This window comes from Triturus cristatus, chromosome 2_2, assembly GCF_964204655.1.
Source record: "Triturus cristatus chromosome 2_2, aTriCri1.1, whole genome shotgun sequence".
Classification (NCBI taxonomy): Eukaryota; Metazoa; Chordata; class Amphibia; order Caudata; family Salamandridae; genus Triturus; species Triturus cristatus.
The window spans coordinates 60,522,335-60,540,339 of record NC_140582.1 but is presented as its reverse complement, the minus strand read 5'-3'; the positions used below and the strand labels follow the sequence as shown (position 1 = coordinate 60,540,339).

Genomic DNA, 18,005 nt, shown 5'->3' with positions numbered 1-18,005 from the left:
ATTTTTCATTCCTTAATTGTATGATTTCTATACAATTTCAGATAATTCAACAGTTTCAACGCTTGTAATCCCACTTCTTATGTCTTCGGGTTCAAGGGTCTTGAGATGCAACCTCATATGAAATCACAGAGATTAAAGTGTTTACAATACCACTTCAACTACTCCTTTGATTTAGGGAACTAACCTGTGACTGTTTTTTGCCTCATATCCTTACTTATTAAGAGAGTGGCAGCTTTGGATCTGTTACAGTTTTACTGGCAGCGATCCAGGCGGTGGCTAGCACAGCCATTAACACATACTTGCAGAAATTAGCAATATTCAAAGTCAGTAGCCACACAACTGATACAGAAACTGATGTTTCCTTCACATCTACTTGTTAGTTTCCATTATACAAAAAACCCTCTATGCGGACAAAAACACACAGGTATAACTCACCCTTCACTGCCTTTTGCTATGCTCCCGTCTTTCAAGTACATAGAAAAATCTATGACTCCCACCTGTCAGAGATAAACATTAAGATTTTAACGTTAATTATAGCTCTTCCAGTGCTATTCCGTCATCCAGAGTAGACTTTAAGAATATTATTGACTTTATAGACAATAGGCTCAGCTAAAAATCTGGAAATGTGTTTGGGGCTGTGACCATAAGAAAATGTCATGTATACACCTGTTTCCCAGTCAATGAGAGGTTCCAATGCTTTCAAATGGTCAACTAAATGAATCAAATTAATTGATTTGCAGACAATTATTGCTATATGTAGATAGCAGACATGATTATGATATAAAGTAGGAATTACAAAAGGTAGAGAATATTTCTATGTTGAAATAAACCAAAAGAAACTCATAAAAATGGGTTCAGTTCTCAAAGACACAGGTTGTTCAAGGACTTCCAAGTAAGAGTCGTCATAGTGCAAGAAGAAATATCTACCTGTAGAAAAACAATCCTCAAAGGTTGTGCACCTAACTCTTGATTGACACATACAGTAAGTTTAACTGTAGCAGAGGCATATATCCATGCTACATCATGGGCATCAGATTAATGAAATGAAGTGGCGATGCCTTAAAGATGCATACTATCTATCTCTTAACATTAAAGCACACACTTAAATCTAATGAAAATGGAAAAACAAAACAAGTGTATGTTTGGATGATAGCATCGTTGATCCAGTGTTCGAACGTTCTCACTTGCATACTGTACCTGCGAATCCAAGTCTTCGCCTTTCATGCAGAAATTAGCATCAATTACATTCAGTCCGACTAAGAGCCCTGCAATTATGGCACCTTCTTCTTCCATCATTAAAGAGTTGGGTTCATAAAATTCACTGTGAAAGACGAACATCAAAGGGTTAATACAGTGACCAGACTTCACTGTAAAACAATAGCTTTTGCATGAAATTGATTTAAGACATTAACAGACTGATCTCCCCGCTACTATTCCCAGCCAGGTTCCAGAGCAAATCATCAACAGATGCCTTATCGAATACCTCAAAGATCACCAACTCCTCGACACCACTTATTCTGGTTTCAGACCAACCACAGCACAGAAACCTCTCTCATCGCTGCCATGAATGACTTTGGCATTATTCTAGACAGAGGAGACATGGCTCCCATCTTCCTGGAACTCTCTGCAGCGTTTGACACTATCTCCCACACCCATCCTAATCCAGCGCGCACACAACATCAGAATTCAAGGACATACACTCAGATGGACCTGCTCCTTCCTGACTGGAAGGACCCAGACAGTCAGCTAAGCACTGCACACCTCAGACGCTTGCAACCTCGTCGGCAGAGTTCCGCCAGCATCCTTCCTGAGCCCTACTCACTTAAATGCATACACAGTGTCTTTAGCCATCAACCTCTGCTTTCATGACATAGTCTTCTCCTACACCAACGACACAGAACTCATTCCCTCCCTGACTAACAAGACGCCCAGTACCTGGATCAAATTCAATACCTGCATGACTGAAATTGTTCACTAAATAAAGACGAACTGTCTGAAGTTGAACACCGAAATCGTGATCTTCGGGAAGAGCACGTCACTATGGGACTCCACCTGGTGACCAACACCCACCATCCACGGCAAGAACCTTGGTATTGTCATCAACAGCATAGTTTCCGCTTCATGCTTTCATATCCTGAAGATAACTGAGGAAAATGTTCAAATGGTTCCCAATCAGCACCCAGAAAAATCACACAAGACCTCGTCACAAGCTAGCTGGACTATGGGAACACCCTTTAAACCGGGATCAACAAAAATATCACCAGAAAGCTGCAGACCAATCAGAACTTGGTGGCCAGAATCACTCTCAACCTTCCACACTGCACTCACATCACAAAAGGAGTTTCACTGGATCCCCATGCACAAACAAGCACAATTCAAACTCCTCACCCTCCTTCTCAGGGCACTACATTACACTTCCCAGTATACCTCAACAATCGCATCTGCTTTCAAAAATCTTCCACACACCTCCACTTGTCCGGACTCCTACTTGCACACATCACATGGATATGGAAAACCAGATCCAGGAAGTCGAGCCTTTTCCTACCTAGCTCCTAAAGCGTGGAACAACCGGATGCTGCACAGAACAGCCTCTTCCTCACTTTTTAAATTCTGAAAGAAGCAGAAGATCTGGCTTTCAAACTAGGCCCTAGGTTTGGCTAGATCCACACCTGCTCAGTGCCAGGATACTTCCTGGGTGACAGACTGGTCTACAAATCTGCATAACATCTGCTTAACACGAGACCTAGGTCTAACTTCTTTTAACTTCCTGGTTCCGTCCAATGCAAGTAACACCAGCCCTGTGCCCTGCCAGTAAATAGTTCTGGAGGTCACAGATTGTCAGCCCAGGGAGAACGGCACTGGAGAAACTTGCCAGAGAAGACACCACTGATTGTCTAACTGTACCCTCTGCTCTGCAGAAGATAAGGGTGGGCTCCCACTATGCAAGCCAGCACAGACAAAAAGATTATCTAATCATCCCTGTGGCTTGAGTGTAGAACTGCAATGCTAATGATAATCCTGAACAAATCTGGAAGCTTCATTCTCCTTATGGTGATCTGGACTGATGACTGGGAGAATGAGATTTAGCAAGCCTGGCAGTCAACGCTAATTGCATGGGGTAATGAATAGAGAGTCCCCACCCACAAATCTGAGAGCTGCACTTCAATCACAGCTGTTCTTTTCCGCTGGGGGCAAATCAGGGTCTCCAAGGGAGGGATGAGTCCTCTAGACCCTAGTGACAATAAATGGGGGAAACAAACCATACACACCATTTCTAACTCCCCTCCAAGCCCTGCATCAAGCTACATCCTTCCCCCCTCCTGAAAAGGCTGCCCACAGCCCTGCGAGGGGAAGGAGCATAGAGTAGACATGATGAAAAACAACATCTTACCTACCAATCCACCCCACCCAAAGATGAGGAAAAGCTACTGGGCACCAGGGGTTATTTTGGGCACCTTTTTCAACCAACGAAGGGGGGTAAAATGAGAGGAGGCTGGCGAGGAGACAGACCATATATGCATAAGTGAAAAGGGGACTTATGCCCTTTCCAACAGTTTCTCTCCTTGCTCATGAACCCTGGGCAGTGGTTCTAAGCCCTTGACTGAGCAAAGGGCCCATCCACCAAACCCCCAGCAATAATCTTTTCCATATCAAGGAGATACAGATCAAAATTTAGCTCTGAACATGCTTTAACTGGGAAGCTAGTAACAATAAATGGTGGTTACCCTATGCTTCTGAGAACCTTGGATTATTACAGTACAAAAACACAAATGGTCCGGTCAGATTAGCTTACAGTATTTCTCAAATTTGATGGGAGGTTGTACAATCCTCTCATATACACATTATATTTAAAAAAAACAAATGCATAAGAGTTGTTCTGTACATAGAGATATATATGGTTACACAATAGTTCACATCACTTCATAAACAATAAAACTCTAGGAAGATGCTCCATGCACAGTGAAAAGTAAAAGTGCCTGTGCAATGTGAGAATGTGCATGAACTGAGTACAAAATGTAGCAATTTGTCAATCTTGAATAATGACATGCCTGGCTACAAAGCCTCAAAATGTATTCTAATTAGGCTGGAAAAGAACTCCATCCATTTCTTTCGCAACTCAGTCATGTAGTGCAAGCCAAATCTTATATTTTGTTGATATTCAGATCTGTTAAAGGTATGTATGCCCACTAATCATCCATTATCTTCCTTCTTAGGACAGCATAAAGGAGACACCCTGATCTTTGTGAGTACAACTGAAAGATAATCATAACACTCTCCCTGTTGTCGCCTCACAAATGTCAACTAGACTAAAACCGGTTGCCACTTTATCCCCATGTTGTTCTGGAATGTGAAAATCTTCTCATTTGAAAACATATACTCCCACTTTTTTCTAAGTCGCATCCGTTCTGACCCACCCGTGATCTGTCTTCTTGCATATCCCGGTCTTCTATTTTAAAAGTCGGTTCAAAGGAAACAGTCATTCTGAACTTAGGAACTGGATAGGCCATCAACAGGGTCAATTGGTCTTTTATGAGCTGTATGCTTGATTCCATAGGATGGGGCTGAGCCTGAAGAGTTTCTCAGAAGTCAATTACAAATCTCCATCAGCAAAAATCCTACTTAAAGGGGTCAAGGCAGAAACATTTCAGCTTGCTACATGTACATGGCAGGGTGCTGTCCATCACATTTATTATTTTCCCTGGTGGTGGAACCTCTAGCAGCCAGGATTAGAGAAAGTGGGGAAATAAAGGCCATGCCATATAATGGGGACCAGCATAAAACCCTACTCTTTGGAAATGACATCTTATTAACAGTGTTAGACCCTTTATCATCTGTGACAGCCACACTGGAAATCACACAACAGTGTTGTGTAGTCTCTAAATACAGACTAAACATGAATAATTCAGTGATAATGAGTTAGGGGCTAAACCAGTAGGCACATTAATATAGGAGCAAACTCTCATGCTTCCACTGGGCAAAGGATAAGATCAAATAATTAGGAATATATATCACTCCATCAACGCTCTGCAGGGAAACTATAGAACGTCAACTATCCAAACTTCTTCATTATCAGGGCAGACTTGCACCAAGTGACAGCCTCTCTTTGTTTTGTGATTATCTACGGTAGACAGCATTAAAATGAAGGTGCTGCCCAGGCTGATGCATCTATTTTAGCCCCCGCTCCCACCCCAGCAAAACAATAATACATAAAGTCTGTTGACCAGGGGGTGATATACGCCTTTATTAGGGATGGTAGATAAGAGAAACTCTCTAAGTCTGTGCTGTTTTCTGCAAGGAAGTCCAGGGGATTAGAGCTCCCTAACATCATTCAGTACCACCAAACAGCCCAGCTGTGAATCATTTGTGAGTGGGACCTCACAAAGACCGAAACCCTGGCTGCTGGTCCCTTGTAAACACAGACTACAAGTGAGATGTGTTCCTTACTCCATATTAAAAACTTCTGATAAAATCACAAAAGTCCACAAGATTACAGTCTTCCCTGTCCCAATAGCATCGCTATTCTTGAACCTGGTTTCTCCCAGGACAAAATGGGGGTCACTTAAACACTGGGCCTTCTACACAGAGCCTAAGAGAGCATATACAATGGCATTAACTTACTTCGAAAAACCACCTATACCTCCACAGAAAGTCTGGTTTCTAACATTTCTTCCACCTTATCTGTGGTAATCACTGAAACTGAATGGCCATATATTTCAAAATGGAGCACGATTCCTGGGGTGAAATATTCAGCTGTATAACTGGCAGGAGCTATGGTAGGGCTTGCCTGAATAGTGCTGCAGCATTCTGACTAGAGAAACGCTATACAAACACATGGCTCTATATAACATTACCACAATGACATCTAAGGCATGGTACAAGATTTAAATGGAAAATGCTGTCAGGAGTACAGACAGGATGTAGCTATGCTTCATATATGGTGGGCTTGCCTGGTACTGTAGCCTTTCTGGAAGGACATCTTAAGACACACAAAGGAGTTCTGGGTACCCAATTCCACTGAACCCAGAGGTCTTACTGCTAGAAAAGATACCGGATGCCTTGACAGATCTGACAAATTGGGGCATGTGATTGACTGCTGCTAAATGAGATGGAATTATGTTTTGTACAAGGTTTAATATACAGAAGTGGCTTGTTAGAACCTGTGTTCAAACTTAATAAAATTCTCTGTGGAAAAAGAGATATTTTCCAATGTCAAGTGATGAGTGGTCAATGCACACCGAAAATCACTGTAAACCATGGTTCAGCTGCTGATGCTTGGAATCGCCTAATTTTGAACAAACCATACATTTCCGATTATTGTGAATTTATTAGTAAATTACCTTTGTAGATTAGCCTTCAAAAGCAAAAAGTTGCCGATGTATACCAGGTTATCACTTTCCTTTCATCTAACAGTCACTATTTTGTGAGTACAATATGAATTTTATTTGGTCAAACTTTGCATAAAAACTATATGTTGAACTCTTGCTGAATTCAGAATCATATCTAGTATTTAGAAACGTTTGGCTTTTTTCGGGTTCGCCTATGGGTTTTTCAAGTGGCTCATCACACACTTTAAAATGTGAAATAGAAAAATAAAGTCAGACCACCACACACTAAAACAATGGTGAAAAAATTCAACTATTATTTGCTTTTTAAATGATTTGCCATATTTTGCTTTTTTCTCAAACAATTATTTTTGCGTAAATCACAAATGCTGGTTATCTTTACAATTTCAAAAGTGTGAAAATAGGACATAAGTGTGGCCTGGCTACTGTTTTGGTAAAAACAAAATATGATAGTTTAACAGTGTACAGTCCCAGGTGTCAAGAAAGTGCTTAGCACCGACTTATCAAAACGAAATACAATTCTGGATTGAACATACCATGGATCAACCTACAAACTAAGAAAGGCGTGTACTGGCATTGATTAGGTGTTTTAATCACCATACTGATCCAGAACGCGTCCTTAGTTCATGGCTGAAGGTTAGCCATCTGAATCTCTCAAATGCCTTCAGTGCTGCAGTTACTTACCTGCATAGCGCCTCCACTTCTAACAATAGTGTACCCACTTTAAATAACCTTTCCAATGAGACTTTCATTTTCAGTCCTGCTTGAAGGAGGCTAGTCCATTCATACAGCCTTTAGTACACCCGGCAGTCTGTATTGGGTGCCTATCAACTGTTGTGGTTCATATAATATGCACACCAGCTGAAAGGTTTTCTCACATAACACACACGTGCTAAAGATTTCCATTCAAATTTCCTGCAAAGGCAAGATGCTACGGCTCAATAGCACAGATACGGTGACTCCCATTAAGGGCTGCTGTATTTTCAATGCTTAAAATTATACTGTAAAGTTCAGCAACTTTAGACATAAGGTATAAACAATCTTCATGGGAGAAGTCTAGTGTACTAACACATTTCATTATAGGGAGATATTTCATCAGCAGCATAGCATAAATAATTGTGACAGAAGCAGTCTTAAAACACTCTGCTCAGTCGTTCTAGCAAAAGAGGTATCTGGGAGAAGGAGAATGACTCACCTAAGAAGGTCTTTTCTGTTAATAAGGGCCTTCATGTATTCTGAGAGTTTCTTCTGCATTAGTGCTAGGCGAAGCCACGCTCTTCCTCGACCCACTGGTGTCCTGTAAAATTACAAAGCCACAAATAAGTCCTCAATGGTACTAGAAAATGTACAAATATGGATGGAGGCTAACGCCTTTCCTGTCACCAAAGTCACATATTAAATGAAAGATTGTTGTGCTGCATAGCCAGCTCGATGGCAAGGCTCCAAGGGATATGGGACATCAGTTTGCACACTTAGACCTCTGTTTGTGTATGCTCTCAACAAACGTACAGTGAAGATGAACTATTAATCCGAAAGCCCTGCCCTTACAGCTTGGGCAAGCTAAAAGTGGATGAAAAATGAATAACAAAAGAACATACTTCTTACCCAGCAACAACAGGTATTCAGTGAGGAAGCCTAGTAACAGAACAAAATTACTTACTGCCATCCAGTAACTGGAATACACAACATTTAGCAAACAAACATCTCTCATCTGTTTGACCTATTGGCTTTGCAAATACTTTTTGACGCACCTGCATAGCACTGGAAAAAGGTGCTAAGCCACAAATGCGCTGTCTCCCTAGTTCATGATGCACAAACAGTTAGCGGAGAACAGACTCTATTAATGTTCTGCAGTCAGAACTTTACATTGCCTATAAGCCTCCAAACCATCTGTAAGGTCGCAGTTTGCTCTGTTACAAATAAGCAATGAATAAGTTAGTTGTTAAAAGGGTGCAGTAGGAGTCTGTTAAAGATTAATATTTCAAAGATTTTGTTGCAGAAGGAAAGATGGGAGACAGGCTAGTGGTGGGAAAAGTGGCTGAATAGGCACAACATATGGGTGAGAGGGAGGGTATAAATGATTTGGGGCCTGACACCTGAAGGAAATGAACAGAAAGAAATGGCTGCTGGAGAACAGAGGCTGGATGTGCCTCAAATGTGTGCAGAAGATGGGTAATAGCGGAGTTTGCAAAGAAGCAGGTGTCAAGAATTAGAAGGGAATAAACAGAGAAAGAATCACAGATCTTTATCAACTGGGCCTTCATTGAGATGAAGGCTTCAATGTTGTCTGTAGTGAATGTCTTAAAGTACGAGTGCTTGGTTTAATCTATGGCGTAGTTATGGGTATAGAGGGAATGTTTGAAATGCTCAAGATGTCTGTTACGTCCATCTCTTGTAGAGGAGGCACATATTTGACAATTCATTTAAAAAACAGCAGCAGTTAAGAAGGGGTTAAGACACGGTTGGAGGGGATCAAGGTGTAGAGAGATACAGATGACAAAAGAAGTGTTTTGGGTACTCTTAAAAGGTGCAAAGGGTTTCAATGGGTAGTATGTTAGATGAAGAGAGCACAATGGGGATTGGTCCAAGCGTTCATTCTATCTGTAGATACTGATGGGGTAGAAAAGTGTTGGGTAATTGTGAAGTTGAATGTGTTAGTGGGTATGCCATTCAGACTTAAGCCAAACTCCCTCAGTAATGTATACACTGTATGAGTCTAAGTGGGTAGTACGAGTGGTTAAATTAGGAACTAGAAGACAACAAAAAGCAGATAAGAGCTTAAATAAGTACTAGAGCGGGCAGGGATTAGAGCATTAAAGGGATCCTTTTCTGGTGGAGCAACTAAATTTACTGTTGAGTGTGCTTTAATGTCTGTAAGGTGGTGGAGCCATGTGACTGAACGCGGGGATTTTGGAGGAACGTTAACGTCATAAATTTGGGAGGTTAGTCATGGTGGGCAAGAATGGATAAAACCTGCAGGAGAATGTTGTATGTTGAGGAAGAGAAAATGTGAGTAACGAAGCCAGATGATAACATGAAGGAAGAATGGGACCTGTGGAGGGGAGGGAAACGCAGATTTTCATTGCAGGGCACACAACATGTAAAGCTGGGGAGAGGTAAAACCACTGTGGGAGGAGTATTGTCCAATATTCACAGGGTGTTTAGACATGCGGAGGTGGGTGTAGTACTTATGATGTAAGTGCAACTTGGTAACAGAATACAATGTGGACATGAAGTGGTAGAGGATTACATGGCCTCACTGGTAAAGGGTCAAGTTGACAGGGTAAAGAGAGACAAATGGTGTCACTGTAACAGAGATAAAATGTTGTTCTTAAAATAACTGGAACATAATTAAACTCAAAACGTGAACAGATTTGTTAGCATGGACATGAAATTAAGCCACTATTTTAGAATTTTGTGGATGAGAAATTAAATCAGCTAGTATTTTTTTTTTTTTAAAGAAGGAATTATCTGGATTTTCCTTACTTAAGACCGGGCAAATCTTTAACACTTGCAGTGATTTCTGATGCTTCAGGGACTAGCTTTTCCACCAATTCCAAAGGTCCCCAGAACGACTTGTTTTGTCCAAGGAATGTCTTCTTGCCTAAAAGAAAAATATTTGCCAAAGTGAAAAAACACAAAGAACAGAAGGAAAATTGAGATCACTAAATTACAATATTGTACCTCTGTGTCACCCGGACTCAAAACTTACTGATTTTTCTCTAACTCCTTAGTGTGAAGTAAACTAGCAAGCACATAAAAAGTTAGTTTTGGACTTCGGCCCATGACAATGAAAGATAAATAAAATGCACATCAGAGACGTTGGTGCCAGCAACGAAAATTGTTCCCATCATAAAATGAGCCTTTTCTGTACTGGGTCCACATCACATATCATATGCAATCCATGTGTCACAGCAATACATCATGATTGGAGAAGGCAATTTTCAAAGTCGAGGAATTTGATTACTGAAATCTGTGGGTGTGGGCAGTGGTAGATCTAAATTTAGCAGGACTAAAATGCAGGGCCACCCCTTAACTCTACATTTCACATGTCAAATACCACTAATCTTTATCCTGTCTTTTACTTTACCAGCACTGATATTATTTTCTTCCTGGTCGAACTGAATACATAGATGTGATAATCAATTGATGGCTAACAACAAACAATTGTTTACTTGAAAAGACCTTTGAGAAGAAAAATTTACTTCTAGACACCCAAGGATTCCTGAGACTTGTGAAGTACACAGGTCGACAGTATTTAAATGTCCCCTGAATGAAAAGGTAAAAGAAATTTGACCATTAAAATCATAACCCGTAAATACTATTTTCTATTTATTCTCCCTTAAAATGTACTAGCGATGCTTTGAGACGCACTGCCTTGTTCCAGTGATTCCCTTGGCTTAATACCAGTTCAAAATCAAACAATGCACTGTATATCTGTTGAGAGATGACTGACAGAATAGAGCCATAAGGTTTCTGCATCTATAGCCTATAAGACATTGCTTTGGTCATTACCATCAGCAAAATTTGTACGCTCTCTTTCAATTTAACTCTATGGCAGCAGACCTGGAGTGCACCTTCTTCAAGACTGCAGTATGGTAAACATTAATTCTATGTCAGGACTGGAGGCGAGGATTATGCCTTCTTTCTCCACTTTAATCAATAGCAGCGAAGTACAACAAACTACATTTCCCATGAACCAAAGGGAAAAAATGTAGTCAAAACAAACACGTAACAATGACCAATCAGAGGGCTAGCACAGTGTCCAATCCGGGGCTGGATGCCCAATATAGTCCATCAACTGTGTCTCCTCCTCCTCTTTCTTCGCCGCTACGCAGCAAGTTAAGTACTCATTTTCTTTTCTCTAACAGTTATGGCTGTAATGATGATAGCTTGTGTATATTTCACTGAGGTTGTGCTGGTTTATGCTTATGTTGATTTCTAGCGCTTCGCGCTACATTGGTAATATTTGTTGTGTTTGGTGTTCAAGCGCGGCTTGACTAGACTGCGATCCAATTTGGTTCTCTCGGGAGATAGCGGTCCGTTTTATTTCTCTTCGTACGCGCTTGTGACGCGTTCAGTTTCACCAGCGTAGGGACAGCGCTGGAAGTGTTTAACCGCGGGTACGGTTTTCCCGTGCCTACGCGGTGTCAGCTGGCTGCGCTCCTGGTCCTCCCACCGCCAGAGGGCGAGAGAGGCTGTGCACCGCGTCGCGTTCGTTTGATCTCACTTCAAAGGGGATTTTTTCAAACGACGCGCGCGCGGTGCACCGGAGCACTGATCTGAGGAGAACGCCGGTTTCGGTGTAGGCAGCAGTAGCGCGTTTACAAGAGCTGCGCTGCCAGTGCTCAGTTACGCTTGTTGCCCATGTCCAGTTCTGTGGGGCGCAGGCTGTATATTTTACTTTGAACGCCTCTGAAGAGGTCTGTATCTTTCAATCAAGGGACTTTGCCCAGATCAGTTCACCCGGGGCAGGGTGTGTTTGTTTGAACGTATAGTTGGCCAGCAAGTAGTCCCTCGGGCCTGAACCCGGTATCTAGTGGTGAAAATACCACATTTTGCAAATAGTAACCGGCTGATACCCAGCCCTATAAAGAGAAGGTCCATCCCTTCCTGCCTTTTCAGGCCGCCTTTGTTTCCCTCTCTTGTGGGGTCTGTACTCCTTCCTTATGGAGTTTTATGATGAGTTTCCCGAGGAGGAAGAGGATCCCCTCGCTGATATGCCCTGGGGTGATGCCTTTTATGAGGCTATGGACACGTCCATTTACCGGGCAGTGGACCAGGTAATTTCCCCCTTGGAGTCTAGACTGTCTTCCCAGATTCAATCTGCTTTTGCTCAACTCTCCCAGCAGTTGTCCTCCCAACCCTCTATCCCTTCGGGTATTTCACCAGATCCCCTGGGGTCCCCTCCTGCTAAGCGTGTCCGCGATGCAGGGGTGGACGGAGATGCCTTTGATCGCCTTCGACAGGCGTTTCTAGACAGCCACAGGTCAGTTCCGGCTGGTCTTTCCCTCCCTACGGGCCCGGTTCTTCCTTCCGGTGATACTTCCACCCTCTCTCCCCCGGGTCCATCTACCAATCCCCCAGGTACGTCGGATATGCTAGATCCCAATGATATTGTCCACCCGCGGTCGTCAGACTGGACCCCGGCAGACAAAGTAGCAGCCTATGTGGCCGCCCACATTAGACGCCCTCTAGAAAAAGAGGCCCGTAACTGCCTTCGGGCGGAATGCCCTCGCCCAACTTTGGAGGGTAAGGTGTCCCTCACCCCTGAGATTGACCCGCGAATGGGTACCTTTCTTCAAAAGTTCATTAGGGACCCGAAAAAGGGGATTGATAGATCCTGGAGAGCTTGCCAGGATAAGCTCCTGGACGCTTTGGGGCCCATCACAAAGATTTTAGACATGGCAGAGGAGGCTAAGGAGTCAGGCTCCATTATTTCCCCAGAGACTCTGTCCGGTTGGGCACAGCGTGTGGTGATTTTCATGGGAAATGCAAACTGTGCCCTTTCCACCGAGCGTCGCCGGTCCCTTCTTATTAAGATTGATCCGAAGTTAGGCGACCTGGCAGACTCTGAAGCTGGTGCAGTGGCCCAGGGTGGATTGTTTGGTGAGCCCTTTGTCAAGGAGCTTGGGAAATTCGTGAACACGTTCACTTCTTTAGACCGGGCACAGTCTACTATCAAGAAGGTGTTCCCTCGTGTTTTTCGCGGGGCCGGCCGAGGCAGGGGTCGCTCGGCCGGTCGACAGCAACGCCAGCAGGCGCAAAAAGGCTCCGGACAATACCAGGACCAGGCCCGGTTCGGCAATTTTTACCCCACACGTGGACGACGGGGTAAAGGCAGAGGATTCCGTGGAGGAGCTACAACCTCTAGTCCAGGTGAGAATTCTCCCTTCTTCCCCTCTAGACATAGGGGGACGGTTGGCGGGTCGAGTCCAGGTTTGGGAAACCATCACGCGCGACGCTTGGGTTCTGCAAACTGTGAGGCGTTTTCGCCTAGAATTCCAAGGGTCCCCGGTTCAGTCGACTTTGCCCCGGCCCATTCATTTTTCAGCGCAGGACGCACTCTTAGTAGACGCGGAGGTTTCGTCACTCCTGGCGAAAGGCGCTATCGTTGTTTCGTCTCCCCACCCTCAAGGGTTTTTGAGCAATATTTTTCTGGTCGACAAGACCGACGGAGGCAAGAGACCTGTGATCAATTTAAGCGACTTCAACCAGTGGTTGGTGTATCGACATTTCAAGATGGAGGGAATCCATCTTCTTCGGGACGTGTTGAGGCCTCTCGACTGGATGGTTCGTTTGGACCTCAAAGACGCCTATCTGGTGGTCCCGATTTTTCGACCCCACCGTCGGTTCCTTCAGTTTTTCTGGGGTCATCACACGTACGAGTTCACATCCCTCCCGTTCGGTCTCTCATCAGCTCCCTGGTGCTTCACCAAGGTTCTCAAACCAGTGGTGGAGTATCTACGATCCAGGGGGGTCAGAATGATTGTCTACCTCGACGATTTGCTCCTCATGGCCTCCTGCCCACGTCAATTGACGCAGCAGCTCCAGATGGCGGTCTCGCTTCTACAGGAGCTCGGTTTTGTCATAAACGAGACAAAATCCCTGCTTTGCCCAACGCAGACTCTTACATTCTTGGGGTTCGTCATAGACTCCACTACATCCACTCTCAGCCTCCCGGCCAGGAAAGTTTCCAAGATCAGACACGAGTTGCGGCGCGTGTTAGCGAAGCAACGGATCTCCCTCCGCCAGTTGGCGCAGGTAGTGGGTCTTCTGTCAGCTTCGATCCAAGCCATCTTCCCGGGTCCTCTACATTACAGGGCCCTTCAACGTCTCAAGGGTTTCTTCCTTCGCAGGGGGTATCCCTACTCTCACAAGGTCGCTTTATCCACCGAAGCTCACGCCGAACTTCATTGGTGGTTAGACCATATGGAGGCATGGAATGGGAGAGCAATTTTCGGCTCCACGCCAGACATGATTATAGAGTCAGACGCCAGCAGGCTCGGTTGGGGTGCACGGTGCGGAGACCTCTCCACAGGAGGTTTGTGGTCGCCCGAAGAACAGCAGTTACATATCAACTGCTTGGAGCTTCTGGCGGGATCCTTCGCCGTTCGGTGCTGGACGAAGGATTCGGTGCAGTCTTGTGTTCTGCTAAAAATGGACAATGTCTCAGCAGTCCGTTATGTGAATCACCTGGGAGGTACCCGTTCGAAAGCCCTCTCGGATCTGGCGGCCAGTTTCTGGCAGTACTGCCTGGACGCGCAAGTGTCGGTCACGGCGGAATACCTTCCGGGTCGTGCCAATGTGGAGGCGGACTTCCAGTCCCGCCACTTTCGGGATTCCAGTCTTTGGCGGTTGCACCACTCCGTCTTTGCGACATTGAGAGACCTTTGGGGTCCCTTCTCAGTGGACCTGTTTGCTTCACGCCTGGATCACCAGATTCAGCGATTTTTCAGTTGGCGTCCGGACCCCCTGGCGGCTGCCACGGATGCTTTTCTCCAGGATTGGAGTGGGGAACTGGGTTATGCGTTCCCTCCCTTTGCGATGATCACGAGGGCGACGGCTCAGGCCCGTCGGCAGCAGGCAGACCTGGTCATGGTCACGCCGTTGTGGAAGTCTCAAGTGTGGTTTCCAGTTCTTCTGGAACTTTCCTGGGATTTTCCAATCCTACTCCCCCAATTTCCAGCTCTTCTTCTGAATCCGGACGGGAATCCACACCCTCTAGTGTCCGCGGAATCGCTGTGGCTCATGGCGTGGCGGATTTCCGGGGTCGCTGGGAAGCCCCTGGCCTTTCGAGAGAAGCTGAGGCTCTCCTTGCTAAAGCATGGGCGGACAGCACGATCAAAAGATACAGGTCAGCGTGGGGTAGATGGTCCCGTTGGTGTTTGCGACGGGGTTTCGATCCCTTGGTCTCGGATATCATTCACGTTGTGAATTTTCTAGCGCAATTGGCATCTCAAGGCCTGGCGTACAGATCGGTGAATACCTTCAGGTCAGCGATCTCCTCGGGCCATGTCCCGGTAGACGGTTCCCCGGTGGGCGAACACCCTCTGGTATGTCGCCTGTTGCGAGGTATCCGCTTATCGTTGCCTCCGGAACCTCGTTATTCCGAGCTTTGGGATGTGAATCAAGTGCTTAACCTCTTTTTATCTTGGCAGCCCAATAGGTTCCTTTCGCGGAAGGAACTTTCGGGTAAACTTGCCATGCTTTTATGCCTGATTTCGTGCAGGCGAGTATCAGACGTTCGGGCCTTGGACACTACAGGTCGAATTTTTTCCCCGGAGGGGGTGACTTTTACTCTGTTGAGGCGCACGAAGTGCCATTCTCGGACGATTTCGTATCCTCAGTTTCCGGACTCTCCGAAGCTGTGTGTGGTTCGATGCCTCAAGGCATACGAGGAAATGACTGAGGAGTTTCGCCCTCCGGGGGAGAGACAACTCCTCATTTCGCTTCGGAAGCCTTTTAAGGCGGTTTCTTCCCCTACCATCGCTCGATGGGTCCGCTGGGTGATGCAGGAAGCAGGCATCAACCTTAGCAGGTTTGGTGCACACTCCGCAAGAGGTGTGATGGCTTCGAAAGCCTTCAGTCTGGGGGCGCGTTTGGAGGATATCCTCAACGCGGCAGATTGGTCTTCGGACTCTACTTTCAAGCGGTTTTATTTCAAACCAGTTTTGAATATGGCTCAGGTGGTTGTGGGCAAGCTTTAAACAAGCATAATCCTCGCCTCCAGTCCTGACATAGAATGAAAATTTTCCTAGCTAACGTAACGGAAAGTTTCAATTCTATTAAGGACTCGGAGGCGAGGATTATCCCGCCCTTACTTCCTACAGGAGATCCCTCCCCGTACTTATGTAAGTAACCTTGTTTCAATTGAATAAATGGTTCGGTTACTGTTGTGCACAATGCAATTGTCATTTCTCTTTTGGACATGTTGCTTCTTAGCAGGTCTTGTATTATGGCTTTTGTACAGTTGGGCATGTACACTTCCTGCGGTAATGTTTTATTTTTGTCCTCAGGCTCGGATTCTCACAAGCAAGATTCCGGAGGGGCTGATGCTTGCCGGTTCCGCGCTCAGAAAGAGGAGGAGGAGACACAGTTGATGGACTATATTGGGCATCCAGCCCCGGATTGGACACTGTGCTAGCCCTCTGATTGGTCAATGTTACGTGTTTGTTTTGACTACATTTTTTCCCTTTGGTTCATGGGAAATGTAGTTTGTTGTACTTCGCTGCTATTGATTAAAGTGGAGAAAGAAGGCATAATCCTCGCCTCCGAGTCCTTAATAGAATTGAAACTTTCCGTTACGTTAGCTAGGAAAATTTTCATTCTACTGCTACCCATCATTCTGCTGCCTTTGCTGCAGATTCTTCAGTGGCAGTTTTTTAACCACCCATCATTTCACTAAATGGCATGATGAAGATGAACCAAATACCATAGTACATCAACAAATTTACAGCATTCGCATGAACATTGCTCCCCTTTAAATCTAAGTGTAACATGATATACCCAGCTGCTCTGCTAGATGATAGAATCTCATCTAAAGATGAATGATTTTATGTTTGGCTAAAACTATATGCTCCTGAATATGGCTCAGGGCGTTAGAGCAATGAGAGGTGAAAACTTAACTTGTTACTGGATAGGACAAAGAACACTAATATCTTAAGGTTTTTAGAACTACTTTTTGAGACTAGATACATCTTCGACTCTATTTGTCTATATATTTTTATCTTTGCAACATGTAGATGATTAACGTTGCACATAAAATGTTCTAGATTACTATGTTCTACTGACATGCACATTAGTATATTATCACCCTTTCTTTGACAAAAAGATCGCTGTGTTAAGTAAACTTTTTTTGTAAATATAGTTGGAATACATCCACATTTAATGATAACACTGTTCGCCCTTTGAAGCAACCTTCATTAAAAAAATAAATTTGTAGTGTAGCCTTTCTAGCAGAAGTGTACAAAAGTAGAACCAACGTCAAAATATTTACCCATACCAACCTTTTAATTTCAATTGATAATTCTTGAGAGCTTGCAATCCACAAGGAAACATGAAATCAACTGCAAAGCGTTTCACAAAATTCCAATCAACTCACTCAGATTACCCTAATGGCACACTGCTTTTCGTCAGACACCTGTACTTTTCTTCCGGTCATGTGGAAACTAGGGTACCATCAGCAGTGGGAGTACACTGTACACATCTTGAATTTTCTACCTCAAAAAATAAGATTCACTATAGTCTCCTTACATTGCAAAGGCTGCTGAAGAGCCACATTTATTTTACTCTACATATTTATTACCACCCTCGTTCTTGCCCTGGTGGCCTCAAAGGACCTACCACATGGAACGCTGTTGCTGCACAAAGCATCCAAATAAACTGACAAGCGCTATTGTAAACATTTTTTGGGGCCACGATCAGTGTACAAAATCACAGTACAAAGAAAGGTGAAGGTACATCAGTGCTGAGACTAAAGCATGACAGCATGCAAAAATGTACAATTGCCGACCATCAATTTCACCTTGTTTTTATGGACGATACTGGAGTATGGTGAAACCATATAATCAACAAAGTGTCCGAGTTGTAGGACGATCAGGATTCCATTCAAACAAGTGCAATGTATTCTCTTAGTTATCTGTTCAAGGGAATGCAGAA

The 18,005-nt window shown here is 44.3% G+C and overlaps 1 protein-coding gene across 4 annotated transcripts in view; it reads right to left on the bottom strand.

The window, feature by feature from the left end:
- RUFY3 (RUN and FYVE domain containing 3) overlaps nucleotides 1-18,005 on the bottom strand; it is a 355,495-nt gene that overhangs the window by 167,833 nt on the left and 169,657 nt on the right. For all 4 annotated transcript variants that reach the window (XM_085640989.1, XM_085640990.1, XM_085640991.1 and 1 more), the window contains 4 exons: nucleotides 9,831-9,948; nucleotides 7,540-7,641; nucleotides 1,198-1,321; nucleotides 436-497 (listed from right to left, as the gene is read on the bottom strand). In XM_085640989.1, the coding sequence (XP_085497115.1) occupies nucleotides 436-497; nucleotides 1,198-1,321; nucleotides 7,540-7,641; nucleotides 9,831-9,948 (406 nt within the window). The remainder of the gene's footprint in view (nucleotides 1-435; nucleotides 498-1,197; nucleotides 1,322-7,539; nucleotides 7,642-9,830; nucleotides 9,949-18,005) is intronic.